This window comes from Engraulis encrasicolus, chromosome 14 (genome assembly GCF_034702125.1).
Source record: "Engraulis encrasicolus isolate BLACKSEA-1 chromosome 14, IST_EnEncr_1.0, whole genome shotgun sequence".
NCBI classification, from domain to species: Eukaryota; Metazoa; Chordata; class Actinopteri; order Clupeiformes; family Engraulidae; genus Engraulis; species Engraulis encrasicolus.
Window position 1 is genome coordinate 29,235,978 of NC_085870.1, and position 18,139 is coordinate 29,254,116.

The 18,139-nt window shown below is 41.3% G+C and overlaps 1 protein-coding gene and 1 long non-coding RNA gene across 2 annotated transcripts in view; one reads left to right on the plus strand and one right to left on the minus strand.

The window, feature by feature from the left end:
* Nucleotides 1–3,068: 3,068 nt before the first annotated feature.
* On the minus strand, nucleotides 3,069–16,667 carry mfsd4aa (major facilitator superfamily domain containing 4Aa). The gene is made up of 10 exons (XM_063215361.1): nucleotides 16,282–16,667; nucleotides 13,973–14,171; nucleotides 13,292–13,543; nucleotides 11,001–11,157; nucleotides 10,109–10,224; nucleotides 9,608–9,781; nucleotides 5,497–5,644; nucleotides 4,865–4,935; nucleotides 4,216–4,336; nucleotides 3,069–3,828 (listed from the first exon to the last, which is right to left on the minus strand). Exons 1-10 carry the CDS (start codon nucleotides 16,512–16,514, stop codon nucleotides 3,767–3,769), a joined length of 1,533 nt encoding a protein of 510 aa, XP_063071431.1. The 5' UTR covers nucleotides 16,515–16,667; the 3' UTR covers nucleotides 3,069–3,766.
* LOC134462371 (uncharacterized) overlaps nucleotides 16,362–18,139 on the plus strand; it is a 61,277-nt gene continuing 59,499 nt past the window's right edge. The window contains exon 1 of the long non-coding RNA XR_010037512.1: nucleotides 16,362–16,448. This is a non-coding gene — a long non-coding RNA (uncharacterized LOC134462371). The remainder of the gene's footprint in view (nucleotides 16,449–18,139) is intronic.

The window sequence follows — 18,139 nt, forward strand, 5'->3', positions numbered from 1 at the left end:
TGTTGGGTCCTGTGGCTTTTTCCCCATCCAATCAGCATCATTGGTGATTGCTGGTTGCTGGCGCAACAAATTGGAGAATGATAGGGGTAAGTTTCATGAACAGTTTCAATTTCTGAGTAATGAGTTCATTTTAGAACACATGACACTAAGGGCCTCTGGCTCAGTTCCTCTGGCTTTTGAGGGTGTCTTTGAACTTCATACTGTAAACCCTTACTGGAAGTGACAGGGTGATCATACCTGTGCTTTTGGTGGCTGTGAGACCCTTGCTTACCACATCCCTCAGACGTTTTGGTGATGTATATTGCCACAAACCTTCTGCATCTGACCTTTTCAATGCAGACTTCAATTTCCCGGCTGCGATGTACCTTTCCATGGTACAATGTACTAAATAATAAGCTGGTTGTCTGAGGGCATGTGGAGGCAATCCCCAAAGGAAATGGCTGTATGAATAGAAAACTGATGCTGCCTCATTCCCATTGCAGGTCTCCACTTGCACTAAGTAACCACAAGTGATGCATTTTACCTCACCACTGATCTCTGGACTCACAATACAGTATGTCTGAATTTAGTGTCATCTGTAGTCATGCCTTGTTGCACTGCAAGTTGTGAGCTTGGTAATGGGCATCTTGAAACTTCAAGCCACATCTTGATGTAAGCTGAAAGTCCTCTTTCCAGTTACTGTTCAAATGGGGACTTTCTTAAAATTTTGGGGGGCACATCACTGAGCTCATGGGGCATGGCGCCAAAGACATCAGCAAGATCCAGGAAGATTACATGGAGGTTCTTTTTTCCAGCTTTGCTGTTTGGATTTAGTGTCGGGTCATGGTGTGTCTTACCCAGACATGCCGCCCTTTGAACAATATCAATGTGCATGATTGGCCATCCTTTGTGAAATAACACTGAAAAGGAGATTGATTTCCAAACTAGTTTCCCTTGAATATATTTTCTTCCTTGATGAATCATCAAATCCCTGTGAGATCCCTTCTTCCCTCCAGCATGTTTGTGGAGTTATATTCCCGCTGGTTGGTGTTCTCTGTAGTAGTTATTGTTCATCATGTACTTCCTCATTCTCCAACATCTCAGTAACTACACAGATGAAATTAAACAGGACTCACCTGATGCCATTTCTGTCTGTATCATGATGTACCTACTTATCTGTCTTTGACACTACAGCAGTCAACACACCCAACATACCCAGCAAGTCAGATTGTACAGTATGTTTTTAAAAAAGACACATTTTCAGAAAAGGTAATGGTCTAGTTTAGTTCCAACCAAAATGAAAATACTGTTATGCAGGATCTCCATGTACTGTTCTTGAAACTGATGTGTGTGCAATTGCAATCGCATCTTCCAGTTTTCTCCATTACACTTTAGACCTACCTTCATTCTGAAATATAGCCTAGTTTGATTTGATTTTCAATGGCTAGATGAGTTTTGAGTCTAAAATAATTGTACTGCATATCAAGCCCATTTGTTTTCCAAAGGTCTACAGTAACTATATAATGTGCATTGAGAGATCTGTCAACTTACATTGAGCTATACTGTACCTTAGTTCTGTAATGCACTTTGCATTACCTGGAAATGCTTTGATTTTCAATGGACGGCTATGAGGTTGGGGTCTAAATAACTCTGTAATGTGTATCAAACTCTCTAATCCTGGGGTACCCAACCTATTCCAACTCAGGGTCCCCTTGAAATGTTCATACTTCTTCAGGGCTCATCACTGACTGAATAAATAAAACAAAACATACACTACAAACAAATATGATTTCGATTTTTAGAAAATGATTTCAAGTCCCACTTGGAATACAGTAAGGGCCAACCAGTGGGCCCAGGCCTAAAGTTCGAGAATCATTGATCTAGTCCATATACTTTCTAAAGGTCTACATACTCTAGATGTGATATAATATGCATTGGGACAACTCCCAATTTCCTATATTCCTCTACAACACATTTCTGTAACTTTGCATTACATTGCAATGCATTGGTTTTCATTCAAATCCATTGGACAATTATGAGTTCTAGGCCTAAAATAGCAGCATACCTTATATTAGGCGATCAAACCCATGTATTTTCTGAAAGCACACACTCTCCAGATATGATATAGCAAAAGTTGCAATCCAACCTATCCCCCTGGGGTCTCCCAACTTCCTCTATCCGTACTTAAGTTCTGTAAAGTACATTGTACTTTGAAATGCATTGATTTTTAATGGACGGCCATGAGGTGTGGGTATAAAATAACTGTGTAATTTCTATTAAGCTATCCAATCCATTTATTTCCCGAGGTCTACACACTCCAGATGTGATATAATGTGCATTGTGACATCTCCTAACTTCCTACATTCCTCTATACCTTAGTTATGTAATGTGTTTGGGATTACATTGAAATGCATTGATTTCCATTGAAATCCATTAGACAGATGGGTTTTTGGCCTAAATAGATGTATACTTTATATTAAACTAGCAAACCCATATATTTTCTGAAAGCCCACACTCTACAGATATGATATAGCAAGTATTAAGATTTGACCCACCCTCCTACAGGCTTCTGCATCAATCTAACATTGCATTATATTGCTAAAAAAGTGTATGACGGATATATTTTGACCTATATAATTCATAGGAACTTCTGCTCCGGCCCATGGACTATCGGTCCTGTTTGTAGGTTTCAGTCAGTTACTTTGGTATGTTAACTCAAAGAGAGAGGTTAACCATCACATATATGCTGTAGCCATGTAGCTGTATTTTGTAGAAGGCTGGTGGCTTACAGCAACACCATACCATAGCTCATTTAGGATATGGCTTTCATTTTATTCTCATGATTGGGCAGGTACATGTGCATTGCTGCTAAGTGTTAGTCTTCACTGCTATATGATCACAGTGTTTCTTTCTACTGTCTCATGCTCTTTTTTTCATTATTTGATGACGTTTGCATTTCAATACCAACACAGCTGTATATAAAAATTAAAAAGCAAAGCATCCTCCCTGGTCTGTTTACTCCTAATTGCTTATCAACAGTAATCCACCACAAACAATTTTTTAACATTCTGGATGTTCCTGATTTTAATTCTGATCAGGTGATCAGGGAATGTAAAATGCGGAGAGTAACAAGATTGTACCAAAATTCATACCTGTACCACTGGTGGAAACCAACTGAGGAAAACACTTTTCTCTCAAGTTTTAAAAACCCCACACCCTCTCAAAACATGCACTGTATGTATTTTTAACCTATTTGGCCATCACGTAAGTGGTCATACACAGGACACGCCTATGAGCTAGTATCTATGTATATTTTTAGCCATGATGTAGTTATGAACGTTAGTGGTGTGGTTTAAATGCAACGACCTCATTTCCTAACCAGAAGAAGCGGGAAAACAGATGGCATTTTAAATAGTTGTATTTTTCTTATTTTTACAAAAATAAAGGTATTCCTTCATCATTCCATCAGTCACATGTGCATCAACATCATATATACTGTACATACCAATTCGTATTGGTGTTGCACATATCATTGTAACAAGAATAAACAGAATCACAAAATTATTTACAATAGCTTTGATCTCAGGGCACTACAGTAGGTTTGATTTTTTTTTTTTCGAGTTTGAATTTGAAATGAATTTGATCATAAGCGACCTGAAGGACAAGTCTCCAGGGACAGCAGCTAGCAGTTAATGTCACTCTCATGACATGCTCCCTTCTTGTCACCACCTCTCTCTCCCTTCCCTTGCCTCTCCTCATGCCCTTTTCACAGAGCCACACCTTCACTTCAGCGTTTTACTTCATTTACGTCGACTGACGACTCTGTCTTTGTGCTCTTCTCCACGTCACCTGAGGACACACAAACACAAACAATGGGGGTTTAAAACGGGATTATTATGTAATCTGGCCTCTTAACACACACCTAAAATTACGTAAATGAGGCACCTCTGCCAAACAAACATATTTCAATGTCTGATGGCAGGCATGGAGGAAAATCATTGGCCTGCAAATTTGGGAGGTTTGCCAATTAACTTGAATACAGGTACAAATCTCTTGAATACACTCCTGCAAATAAAACTAAATAATTGGAACTCTTAAACTGTAAATAACATTCTGTATACTGTAATTGACATACTGTATACTGTATGTCCATCCACAAATAAAACATCATTATTTTTAAAGGCCATTGAATGCCTTCCCCTTTGGCCTGTGACTTGACTGTGGTAGAATGCATACCTGTTGGCTGTGAGCTGTAGACATGCCAGCAGAATAAAAGGGCCAAATAGGAACAGAGGCCGAGGAAGCTGAATATGACACCACACACCATGAAGCTGTAGCTGCCCTGGCTGTGCATTGCCTGGGAAGACAAAAGAAATCGGTCAGCTACAGTACTGTATATCTGTGTCTTAAATAGTGCACTGTGTGGGACGGTAGCCAGAGTAGGTATTGCAACTATGTTGCTCCTTGAAACTGTGCTGCCTATTGCCAAATTTGATATTTTCATTAATATTTACTAAATATTAAAGTAAGCGTTACTAGTATGGCCAAAGCACAGTAAGTTTTGCAGTTAAAAATGCCTATCTCTGGAAATTCAAAATAGCAAAAGAATCACCTTTTCATGTATGAAAAGTGCAATTTTGGCAGTCATAATGAATATTTTGGTAGTGGTGGTAAGTATTTGAAAAAGATAACAGTTGTGAATGAGCAACATGAATTGGAAAGAAACTGCAAAAAAATATTACACAGTGCACCTTGAATTGAGGCATCCAGCACATACTAAAGAACCCTCTAGTATGCATACATACAAATGCAGGAACTTAGAGCATGACAGCGCAATGACTATGGCATTTGCTTTCTCTGCAGTCATTGCTCAAGAGTGACTTACCGTGCCCACAAGCAGCTGAAGCAGCATCTCCCCCATGCTGGCACTGGTCACAAGGAACGTGGTGGCACAACCTTTAAAAGAAGGCCACATCAAATCATACCGTGTACTCACATTTTACACTGTATTTCAAATAGTAGTTCATCAAAAATGTTTGACCAGGGAAACAAAGGCAAGGGAATCATGGATTTAAAAAAAAAAACAGTTATGAGCCTCATGACTGCAGACAGATACTGTCTGGCGGTTATGTCCTGTGTGTGTGTGTGTGTGTGTGTGTGTGTGTGTGTGTGTGTGTGTGTGTGTGTGTGTGTGTGTGTGTGTGTGTGTGTGTGTGTGTGTGTGTTTGGGTTGATATGCCATGTAAAAATAGTTGACATAGGCTATTAAACATAAGATAGCATGCTACAGCTGGGTCAAAGACGTCCAACATGAAATTTACAGTAAGCAAAAGTATCTGTTACACTGAAGGACAATTTCATGTCTTTGACCCAGCTATTGCCAAAACTGCTAAGCTTTGAGCTTGAATGTCCAGCATCTGTGATCAGCATCTGTGATCGTCAGCTCTGCATTTTGCTAGTCATGTGTTGGGTGATAAGGAGCTGGAGGCAGTGTGGAAAGTGTTTAGGAGCTTGTACCCTTGTAGTTGAGAAGGTCTTCGGTGTAGGCCAACATGCAAGGGTATACTCCACTAATGAAAAGTCCCAGAGCCAGAGTCCCTGCAAACAGGAAGCCAACGCTGGAATAGAACAGCAGCAGCAACACAAATGTGCATATCACTCCCACCTGGCAAGACAAAGAGAGAAGGGGGTAGAGAAACACAGGCAGTCAGAGGGACAGGCAGACATTTTTGTCATTTCCTTTGATGCTGCTCCCAATTTCATTAACAGCAAGCAAACAGCCAAGATAATATGCACAACTTAACCACTTACACAGTTACAATCACCACTTGGAAAGTACCAGTGTCATTGTGACGCAGCACACAGTGCACACAACGAAATTGCAATTATGCCTCAACCACGCAAGGGGGAAGTCCAACAAGCGGCTTAAAGAAGCCGTGCAGGGGGACAGTGCCATGCTCATGGTACATAACGTCTCTTTCACATCAGACTTGTCTGCATGCACAGGCGCGAAGGCGAATGTATCCATGGTCAGTCCTGAATGGTTAGAAAGCAGACAATTCCTTCCATTCCATTCCATTACATTAGGCATACGCTCTTTAACCAAAGCGACTTACAATCGAGGACATAATCATACACTAGCAGATACAAAGTGCACAAGAAGTATACAGAACAACAAATGCAGATACAAAAGGGGGTTAGTGTTTTTTTCAAAGTAGAGTACGTACACACACGACATACTACACATCAGGTCAAGAAATGTTTCCGCATGTTTGACATGTCAGAACAGCAGGCCCGGGCAACTGAATTAATGTGCATGGAGAATGACAGCTGGTCATCAATCACGAGACCAAGGTTTTTAGCGACTCTGTTTGGGGTCACAGTGGCAGAGCCCATCTTGAAGTTGATGCTATGACAGATTGACTCTTTAGCTGGGATCACTAGGAGTTCTGTCTTGGACAGGTTCAGCTGCTATGGAGTACTACTGTCCAGTGCACACCCCCAAGATCAAAGAGTTCTGCTTTGATGAAAACACTTACGACATGCCAACAAAGAGTGGTCACAAGCCTGATTCACACACTTGCCCATGACGGCAATGCACCTAAACCACACAGAAATGCTATGCTGAAGATCCATACCAGTATGCACAGTAGATAGACAGTGAAAGAAGTTTAAAGGTAGAGTGTGTGTATTTGTTAGTAGTTCATTTCAGAATTTGCTGGCCATATACAAATGTCATATTGCTCTGGTCAGACCAGATAATTCGTATTACTTATTTAATAATTAGCAAATATTTATGAAATAGATTGAATTTGTGAATGGCCAACATAAATTTCCGAAATAAATGAAATAAATGACAAATAATTACACACTAGACCTTGACAGTATATGTCTGCATCATCTTGAAAAAGAATTGTGAAGGGACCAGTTTCTTTAACCCTCTATTTGACCCCAATCAATGTTTAACATCTGAGAAATACATTAAGTACACATTTTTTTGCTTCATATTTGATGACTTTTCCTAAATAGATGGGGTAAATGTGACGAAAGGGAAATTTCCACAAAAATGTTTTTCTTACATGCTGTGCGCATTTTGGGTACATCCGTGTTCCTTGGGGTCAATTTGACCCCACATTGTTTTAGTTGTATAAAACATAAATGGAACATCCATATTTTTCAAATATTTGTTATAGTCTGTTTAGATCATGTGAAATACATGAAAATAAGCGATTTAGATATATGTTTTTTTTTCTCTATTTAGGGCCCTGAACACTAACAATTCTAATGATGTGGGCAAAGGCCAAAACTAATTAAAGGCAAAAGGCAAACTATCAACATCTGCACAGTCATTGTGGATTAACTGATCATTTGGGCTACCCCGTGTAACCATCCACACAACTATGGCAGATGAATAGGCTAATAGGCAAATGCGGAAAAAAAGCTTGGATGACAGTGCACCAGGGTGACAATACAGCCATGGTTAAAAAACAAACACAGTACCATGCTATGCATCATTTTCACAGAGGGAATGTCAGCACATACAGAATGCATGAGCTCCACAGCATACAAGAGGCACACAAGGCACACATCAGCTGTCAAATGTAAATCAACAGGCAAATCTCATAGGAACAACATACATTCGCAAAATCACCTCAGGCCAGGTATGTGGGAGGTTAATGAAGAGAAACCAATTCCTGAAGAAAGACCGAAGACCGTTCTGAACCACTGTTTTGAACCTCACCCATGTGAACTTGGCAAATGAGAGAAAGGAGTAGTACTTAATCCAATATAAAGACACAGTTTGTACTCTAATGGCTGATGACTTGAAAATTATGATGACTGTCATTTATATTGATTATTTGGGTAAATCAGTGAAATATGTCATTTGCATAATAATTTGGAATGTGTATTCTGGGGTCAAATTGACCCTGAGGATAACAGATGTTAGTACCCTTGATAAACAAATTTGTTTTTCTTTTCAAATGTTATAAATAACAGAAATTCATATTTAGGGAGCAGGTGCAACTGAAACTGAAACAACTGAGACAATAATATCTGTTAACCTGTTTAAGATGAATCACTGACATTTTATTGCTCTTCTGCACATTTTCGCCTAGTCATGGGTTAGTTTTTGGTGCGTGTGTGGGGGTGCTGGGAGATATTTAAAGGACTTCCATGTCAGGAACAGGGCAACATTAGATATCTGAGACATAGACATGTGTCAAAGGTTTGGTTTCTACTGATTTGGAAGGCATTTTAGTGGCTGGGGTCAAATTGACCCCAAGGATCACGGATGCTACCCAAATAACAGGTAACAGGAGGGCTACGAGGATAAAATGACATTCCATTCATCATCGAGACATCTTACAGAGTGAGAGGCAGAGATCTGGTGTGTGGGTGGATAATATGTGAGGTATGATGGCAAGAATGACATGACGACACTATACTGAATTAAAATTGACATTAGAAGTCCTATCCTGGTCCTACCCATACTGTCTGTGGCCCGCCCATACGGTCTGCCAAAGCAGTATTTACTAGATTTTTTTTTAACATTCCAGCACACCTACTTCTGTAGCTACTTTGTAGTATGAGACTAGAGGTGGTAGGCACTGTGCTATCCTGCTGGACAGGACTGGCCGTGCCCTTGCAGTGTCACGCTACCGATTGCCAGCTGTCAAACCTGACAGACTTGGCACGGTGCGGAGGCAAATCAAACCACAGACACACCAACACCAAACACACTAAGCCACCATATGCCACAACAGGATCTTGACTGGGGATGTTGGGATTTAGCAAGATGTCAATATTGTTCACCAGGAAATCATTTGCATCACGAGTAAAACCAAAAGCAAACCTGAATGAGTAAAATTAATTGAAGTAGTTCTTCCAGTGTGCCTTGTATCTAGTTGAGTTGAGAGTTACCAGAGCGTTAGTAAATAGGCTACTGTACATTGCCAAAGCATCTATACTAACCAGTCACTTGCCTACTTGCATGCCTACTATCTGCAGGTTATTGAGGGTAGTGGATGTATAACATGTATGAAACAATATGTACTGTAATGTGATGTACCAGTAATGTTAAAAATAACTAACCTCGCTGTGGTCATCTGCACTAACCCTGCTTCGCCTGTACTTCCACATATAGCATGCTACTGACCATTTCCTTTCTACATGTTACTTTCGATAAGATCTCCAACAAAGAGCTGCTTACTAGGTGCCAACAAGACCGCTTAGAGACCATAATAGTAAAGCGGTGCTGGAACTGGACCGTACATGTGGAGTGGTTTTGAGGAGAGACGGCATGCCAAGAGTAGCCCTACGATGGACAACTAAAGGAGATGACGATCTGGATGCGCACAGTAGTGGAAGAAATTAAATCTATGAGCCTCACAGGGGATAGTGTCCAGAAAAAAGCACAGGACAGTCCAGAGTGGAGAACCTTTATTGCTGCCCTACTTGCCAGGAGTCAAAATGGGCAGTAAGTAAGTAAGTAAGTAAGTAAGTAGTAAGTAAGTAAGTAATTAGTAAGTAAGTAAGTACTGTAAGTAAGTAAGCATGTCACTTTGGATAAAAGTGACTTCGAACTGTGATGTAATATCTGTGGGTGTCTGCACTGAGGTGGACCTACCTGGGTGATGGTGAGCTGGCGACTGGGGTTGAAGTGGTAGGACAGCGGTATGGCAGCCAGGCGCCCTGCTGTGATGCCCGCCCAGAAGATACTGGTCAGATAGCCGGCCGTTTTATGGGGCATGGACAAGGGCTCAGCCGTAGCGTATGTGTACACAAACCCCTCATAGGCACCCTGAGGGAAGCAGTCAGTGTCTGCATAAGCATGGTGCTCTCTCCTTCCACCCCTTTATACATTTCATGCAATTGAATTCGATTACCAAACATTTACATGTATTTAATATCTTGACAGAATCTGTGAATTAAAAACAAAATCAGGGTTCATGGCAACACATCTTTCTGAAAATATCGCAAGATACTTTTTTCCTTTAGTGCATGTGAACTTACGGCATTGTCGAGATACTATGTGACAGAGACTGATGACTAATGGTCATGTTTCCTTGTATTGTGACAACAAAACAAAAACACAAATTGACTGAAACATCAGCATACAGTCACTCACCACGATGCCATCGGAGAAGAACAGCACTAGTCCTCCCAGCACATGGATACCCACGAACCCAAACGGCTGCCCACTGAACTCTCCATAGTGACAACAGCTTAACAGGCTATGGCCATCTGCATTGGAAATTACATAATGACACCACTTAACTTTATTTTTTGTTTTTCAGGCATTATTTTCTCAAATACACATGGCAACCATCTATTCACTCTCCCAAATCTGAACGTCACAGGCGGGCAGAAAGATAAACAGACACAAACATACAGCCTCTAGTCTTAAACCGTCATAAATCTGAATTGAAGCAGACACTTGTACTATCAATGTAAAAGTGGATTACTACACATGTGATACACGCATTCGTTCCAACTACCCAAAACCAAACTCTGCCCCAGCAGCAGCAGACAATGGGGTGGGGTCACCAGAGGGCAGATTGTCTGATACGGAGCTAATTATCAAGCATGCGGTCCACAATCACCAACTTGTGGGCTTGTCAACAGGGCTGATTTGTAAGCAACTGGACTTCCTTTCTGGAGCTCCATCCAATTGCTCGTAACTTAGCTACTTTCCAACTAACGTAACAGAGGAATAGGAGGCTTCACATGGAAGATTGGTCTTGCTTTTCCACAAAATACTTGCATTGGCCCAGTCACTCTTATCCTTCAATGACATTCAACCCCGTTCTCCTTATGCACAGTTTTTTTGCACTGGACATTCATTTCACTACATGAGACCCTACAAGCGTCTCTATGGATGTGAAAAATAGACATCCTTGAATCCTTGAAAGTGCAAAGATGGAAGTGTCAGCTACATGTAATGTAATGTAATGTAATGTAATGTAATGTAATGATGACTGATGCAAAGCTTTAACATAGTAGTAGAGTCATAACAGTACTTGTGGTGTCTTGAGGTGCAGGGGTTGTTGAGGCGTTGGAGCTCCTGGCCCTCATGGCCAGCTCGTCTCTATCCAGCAGACGCGTCCGGGTGCTGGAGACGCAGCCAATCAGACGCTCCTTATACATCAGGACAAGCACAGCTATTGGGACCGGCAACTGCAATACAGAAACGAGGGTAAATGGCTGTGAGTCAGCTTTGTGGCACAGGATATGCAGAGGAGAGAGAGAGAGAGAGAGAGAGAGAGAGAGAGAGAGAGAGAGAGAGAGAGAGAGAGAGAGAGAGAGAGAGAGAGAGAGAAAGAGAAAGAGAGAAAGAGAGAGAGAGAGAGAGAGAGAGAGAGAATGTGGGTTTGTTCAGAGGTTATGTTAGGATATTGCCTTGACACAGATAAGCATGTACTCTTAGGAATCCAAAACATTGATAGGTGGGGTGTTTTGTTGTTGATAGACACGATTGTTCATGAGGGCTTGACGCCAAAACATAAAATAAAAATAAAATCTTATCAAAAGTATTTGGAGTTGATTTTGTTCCCAGAGAAAGGGGGGGTAAAGACAGAAACCGTGTTCAAATGAATACCACTCATACAGCATCAGCACAATTCCAGTAGCAGGATGCCATATTCACACTGATCAAACCTTTACTCTACCACTTATTTGAAAAGCTCATTGTAGTGTCCAAATAGACTGCTTGAACAAAGCTGTGTGCAATATAGCTTATTGCAGAGCAAAACAGACAAACATTATGATGAGGGGATCACTCACATCTTGATCTTGGTCATAGGTGGGTTACCCCTGCAGTCATACAGCAAACGCTGCAGTACAACATGGTCCAAGAAGACCCATATCAAGATGAGGTACAGTAGGGTCTAAGAAAAGGTTGTCTTTCAAATCCCTTTGCATGCAACAGGATGGTACTACAGCTCAATTAGTGCAACAAATAGGATGACATGTAGGATGCCCTTCAAGATGATTCGTCAGCTAGTCTTAAGAGCAACAATTGAATAGCACTATGGGTTGCCAACTCGACCCCCCAGTCAGTGAACTACATTTGCTGCCGCTATTGGGCGTCTAGGCTAAGTTTCTATCTCAACGCCATCGAACTCTTGAACTCACAACCCATTTTGACCTGATGCATCCACTACATCCCCTCACTTAGAAGACAATACATGTATTCACTAGGCACACACAAGGTGACACAATCCTCACTAAAACCCTTGTACATGGGCAATGGGCCACATATCTTCATGAAACAGGACATTCTGTGTATGGATAACAGAGTCTTGTGTGTGATCGGCAAAATACTATGATTGAGCAAACAGAGAGCCCACAGAAACATGAGCAATGATATGCCACAAGGGCAATCAATCTGGTTCTTCGGCGTCACAAGGGAGGCAAATCAAAGGACTTCAACAGATAGAAAAGATAATCGCGGAGGACTATGGAAAATTATCGGACACTCAATGGATCTGGTCATTATAACCTACAAAAGAGATTGTTCAGGCGAAGACAGGGTCAGGTCAGAATTATAGAGCTCTGCTAATGGTTTAATCATGTAAATATTAATGTGATTATTTATTGATCTATGTATTAGATGAATAAAACTGTGGAATTGAAAGATTGGACACCATGCTCTCTTATAACAATGAACACACCACACTGGATTCTAGCTAACACATAGTAAGAACATAATATGTTTTTATAATGGTATTCAAGTGTGGAGTAGAATAGCTGGAAATCCAACAGTAGACCCATCACAAGACTGAACAGTTTCACATCATGAAAAACCTACAGTTATTAAAATGTGTTCGAGTAGGACTGATAAGCATTTGGTCTTATGATGCATGCATGACGCATGTACGGGGATCACTGGCCAATAGGGTTAAGGGTTACATGAACATGTTGTACTTGTATAGAGAGAGACCATAGAGGTTTTTACTTCCACCTTAGTGAATAGGGAAGTTGACTTTCTAGCCATGTAATGATGCTGCAGAGAGAGTTGTAAAGGCTTTGTGTAAAGGGATGTGCATATTGTTTAACTATGCAAACAGCAACAGAATAATCATCCCTTATCGAAGCACAGCTGCTGTGTGAAGTTTGCATCCAAGGAATAGTTACAGTATTGTTCTGTTATTCAAATTACTCTGGTGCCAGGGTAGAAGTGTCCAGGCAAGATAAACAGCAAAGCTTCCTCTTAAGGAACACATTTATTTTCCATCAAGCAAAAAACACATGCAAAGCTGAAAGGCACATTTATGTAAAATAAATAAATAAGTAAATGCAAAGGTCTCACATTGATCAGCGCCATTATCCAGAAAGCGTAGGAGACATTGGTAACCACCTCCCCCTCGGTATGGAATGGGTATTGCGATACAGTAGTGTGGGTAGTGTCGCTGGGGATTCCGCCAAGTGACTGTCTGATGTGGTCCATAGGGGTAGAGTCGTTGGTTGTGCTGTTACCCATGATACATGGTGTCTCGGACAGGAAGGGGTCTGCGATTAGAGGGCTTACCAGGGCCCCCAGTCCAACAAAGAAGTGAAGGGCCTGTGAGAACAGTGAGGGACAATTTACTCCTGCAGTACAGAATACAGATGTTTTTTTTATTAATAGTAGCCCCATAATGTACGCCGTACCTTCTGTGGCACGCTTTAATAGTCATTCAAAAGTTAACTACCATAGCACTACTCTACTATGACCTGCCACAGCGCCTTTAGAAATGCACTATGACTTGGTCATTGCCATTCTGGTAACAGCAAATTTAGAACACCGTGTCTTAACGGGTTAAGCTGGCTTTGATTTATCATACAATCGAATTGTCAAATACACTTTTGAATTGGTAAATTTCTGAAGAACAAAAACTCACTGTACATTGTGCTTGAACTGTTTTAACATAATATTCAACAGTTACCGACATGGCTGGGAGATATCCACACAACACACAGACTAAAAGGGAATACAACAAGGATTGCTGACCTGCAGGAATACAGTGGAGTCTCTCTGGTAGATGCGGACCAGCTGTAGGTTGGCTATAGTGTCGATGATGCCCATTGCCAGGCCAGCCACCGCCATGGCCACAGCGAGTGCCACCACCTTGTGACACAGCGGAATCATGGCGAAGACTACGGAGATGGCCAGGGTGCACACGGCCAGGGATGACAACGAACATTTTAGTCTGAAGACACAGAGTATAAAATAACAACAAGCAAGTCAGATCATGAGTTCATAACAATTTAGTATGAGGTACCAATTTTGGATTCCGATAGGAAAAACACCTTTCACTTTTTTCTTGTAACCCCAGATTTCACAGGTTACCTGATCTATATAACAGTGTTGTGTTTACAACGATTTGGAGCTGATTGGATTAAATTTATGACCAGGTTTTTACTTTCTGAACCTATTCTAACCAAGGATTTTTATTATTGAATTTATTAAGGGGTCATTTCACGTGAAATCAGACACTTTGGGACCCGACCGACACAGATTTCAATCATACTTGCTGTGCCTGTTTAGTAGCAAGGTAGCACCCCAGAACTGCATTTTTGTGAATCTGACACCAATATTAAGGGAGAAACAGACTAGCAAAGGTTTACATATGAGGGTAGGACACTATGCATTCAGCCTTGATTATATCAGTCAGTGTAAGTCACAAAAGGATGTCTGAGGTATTGTTTGAAAGCTCTTTTCTGGCTCTACAAATTACTCAAACAGCATGGAATACAACAATCTTCAGAATATGAATTATGATACATTGAAAAATTAAAAAATGAATATAAAAAAACCCTGAAAATGGGGTGTTTGGTTCTTTATTAATTTCAGAGATAATGGGACATAAAGGTTGAAATGAGTTGTAATGAAGTAGTAATAGAGTAGTGTCAGGGACAGGGCTGGACTGGCCATCTGGCAGAACGGGCATTTTCCCGGTGGGCCCTGCACCCTCCTCGGTCCCTATTCCAGGTACTCAAAAACTACACGGCTTCTGCCCATTGTCAATGGACACAGTGGAAGCTAGACCATTTTAAGCATTCAGAGAAGGCAGGGTTGAAAGAATAAGCTCAGTAAAATAAGCTCACTGACTGATATAATCAAGGCTGAATGCATAGTGTCCTACCCTCATATGTAAACCTTCGCTAGTCTGTTTCTCCCTTAATATTGGTGTCAGATTCACACAAATGCAGTTCTGGGGTGCTACCTTGCTACTAAACAGGCACAGCAAGTATGATTGAAATCCGTGTTGGTCGAGTCCCAAAGAGTCTGATTTCACGTGAAATGACTCTAAGGCAAGTTTCATGCTGGCATGACAATAAAGTCTATTCTATTCTATTCTGTGCTATTCTATTCGATTCTATTCTATTCATTCTACTAAATTACTGTTAAGAATGTTGACCTGTCCTTGGCTTGACATTTGGGGCATACAAACTAGTTTTATCAGAGGAGTTGTTGATTTGAGTTTCAAGTGAGTGGGCAGAGTAAACAGTAAGTCACACATGCAGGGGAAAAAAATGCAATATCAGTTTGACTTAAGATAAAAGAGGGTACGTGAAGGACACATTGAAATAGAGGTAGGCCTAGTTTACTTTCACTGTTATTCACAGATCTGAGCTGACTGGTTAGAAAACGAACACAAATAATGGCTACAAAAGGAGAGTTTCTCCACATTTACTCGAGTTAAGACAAGTATAATCCATCAAGCAAGACAGGCAGCTGATGTTTTCTGTCAGCTTTGAAAAGAATTGATGGTTTTTTAGGCCACCTTCCACTGTATAAATAGGCTACCTAGGGCTATTGTAGCCCATCAGTGCATTTCAATTTAAATTCGTCAAAGCACAATCTTCATGTCAAAATAAAATGTCCTGACACTCAAAATCAAACCCTTCAGCCACAGTCAGCATCCTAGGGGCATAATCTCTGACCTTTCAGACAGGTCTGAATGGCTTGCTTGGTGATTGGAGAGCGTTCGTCGGTCCCGTTCAGCACCAGTGGGGGATCTTGTAAGCACGTGACCTTAATTGAACCAAAACTTCTGGATTTTGGTGCGAGTCTGAGAATGTCTTATGAAAACGACAACGTTTGTCGACTAAAAGCAGAAATATATTATCTAGAGATGTTTGCAGTCCTAGAAAGAGGACTATGCCATTTCTCTACAGAGCAGGTGCTACTTCCACTGTCAAAAGACAATGACAATCGGTCAACTTCAGACATGAATCGAACACTGGGTTGTTTTACAAAACAGATAAGTGAACGTTAAGGCGCGCGCTGACGCTACAACCTGTAGTTCTACTCACGTTTTACTGAAAAAACCACCGACGGAGCTGCCAAGAAAAAGGAATAACTGTTGAGAAAAGAAAACCCAGGTAATTTCCTGCAGACTCGACTGTGTTTGACAGCGCAGATCCAGAATGGTTGGTCCGAGGAACGCCACGCACAACCCAAAACTGAAGAAGACACTCCAGTAAGTTAAAGTATGTTGCCAGTTGCTTTTGAAAAGACTCCATATCCGTGGGTCCACGAACCTCATTGTTCTCAGACTATTTAATTGGAGGTATCAGCTTCTGTCTTTCTGTCATTCCATGTTCAGAGTGAGCGGTGTTTTGGGTTGGGTGGTGTTGTTGCCCTACAAAAGCCACATGGCATCCAGCCTATGCGCCGTTACAGTCACTTTGGCTTCCCTACAGGCTACTGATGGTGTGTGATGCGATGCGCCCTCCCTCTCCTTAACATCTTTATGTTAGAAAGGTTTCACCACTCCCTCTTGTCGCCTACAAGGCCTATCTACAGCCAATAGACAGTAATAGGCAACAATAGCAGTAGATAAATGGACAATGGGGGAGAACTGGGTTGGTTGTCTCAAGTTATGGTTGTCACTCTCATCATATCTCAGCCTCTAAAAGTTGCAGATAAAAACTGTCGACACAGAAATGTTTGTGATAAGTGTCACAGTGTGACACTAATAGTCACAGGACATCTACATTGATAGTTAAAAAACATTATAGCCTAACCTTGAGGTGAAGCAATGTGTTTTTCACATGAAAATGAACATCATTTGCATGTGACGTCAAACGTTCTAGTGGACGGCCACTGGACGGCAAGAGGACGGCAGAGTGCAGCATTAATGAATGGATTCCTATGGGACTCGCAACGTTTAGTAACTCATAACGTAACTTGGATCACCGATAAACTAAACACCGTAAACACCCATTGTGCTGTTTGTTACAAAAACAGATAGGGTTACAAACCAGGCGTGACTTTTCATTGGATCTCAAAATAAAACAAGAAAGCTGAGGTGAATCGCGGCAACCAACTGGAAAACCATCAAACTAGCCTAGTCGAATAGCCTGGATGAGCACCACGGTAAGTTTCTCATTTGCCATCCTTTATATCATCATTTGTCTCTTAATTCGTGAACGCTAGTTAATTTAAGTCTAATGTGCAATTTCAGTGTTTTTTTATGCGAGGTCAATGTAAGATGCTTTCCATGATTAACGTTAATTAGCAGCATCATTACGCTATGATGGACGTATGCTAAGATATTGCAGGCTGTAACGTAAACACAGAATGCATAAAGCTCTTGGTGAAATAGCAAGGCTATGCCGTTCATACTGTTAAGGTTCAAATGTAAAAATAAACCATGTGTACATCTCTAGCGCTGATTTCCCAAGTAGCTTAGGCCTACTCTCCAGCATGATGCTGTCATGAAATGCCAGTCACCCGACCTTATCCATGCTGGCCTATGACATGCAGGCCCACCAGTCTTGGTGTTGTCCTTGTCAATAATATACAGTGCACCACTTTGTTGTGTTGTCATCCAAATTGCCTGCCCTCTGAAATCACACACATCAGAGGCTTAATGGTTTGGGAAGTGGTATTAAGATTGGAGGGTTGCAGGTTCAAATCCCATCCTACACCTCTCCCTTCACCTCATCCAGGCTGAAGTACCCTTGAGCAAGGCACCAAGCCCCATGCTGCAGGGACAGTTAAACAATTCACTGTGAGTAACAAAGTTGCTTTGGATAAGTGTCAGCTAAGTGTTATCTTTCTGTTTCTCCAGATGAGAAGAGCGATGATCTGCTGTCATGACACATTGGATGTATGGAAGAGCCAGAGGTCCAGCACACCCAGCCAAGTTTAGCCGATTTCAAACTA

Bases quoted from the DNA above. Each gene is read 5' to 3' on its own strand.
- mfsd4aa (XM_063215361.1), bottom strand. From the start codon at position 16,514: ATGAGGTTCGTGGACCCACGGATATGGAGTCTTTTCAAAAGCAACTGG. The intron at 14,172-16,281 runs GTGAGTAGAACT...CTGTGTCTTCAG, and splicing joins GGTGGTTTTTTCAGTAAAAC to ACTAAAATGTTCGTTGTCAT. The intron at 11,158-13,291 runs GTGAGACCTTTG...TCTGTATTGCAG, and splicing joins GGATAATGGCGCTGATCAAT to TTGCCGGTCCCAATAGCTGT.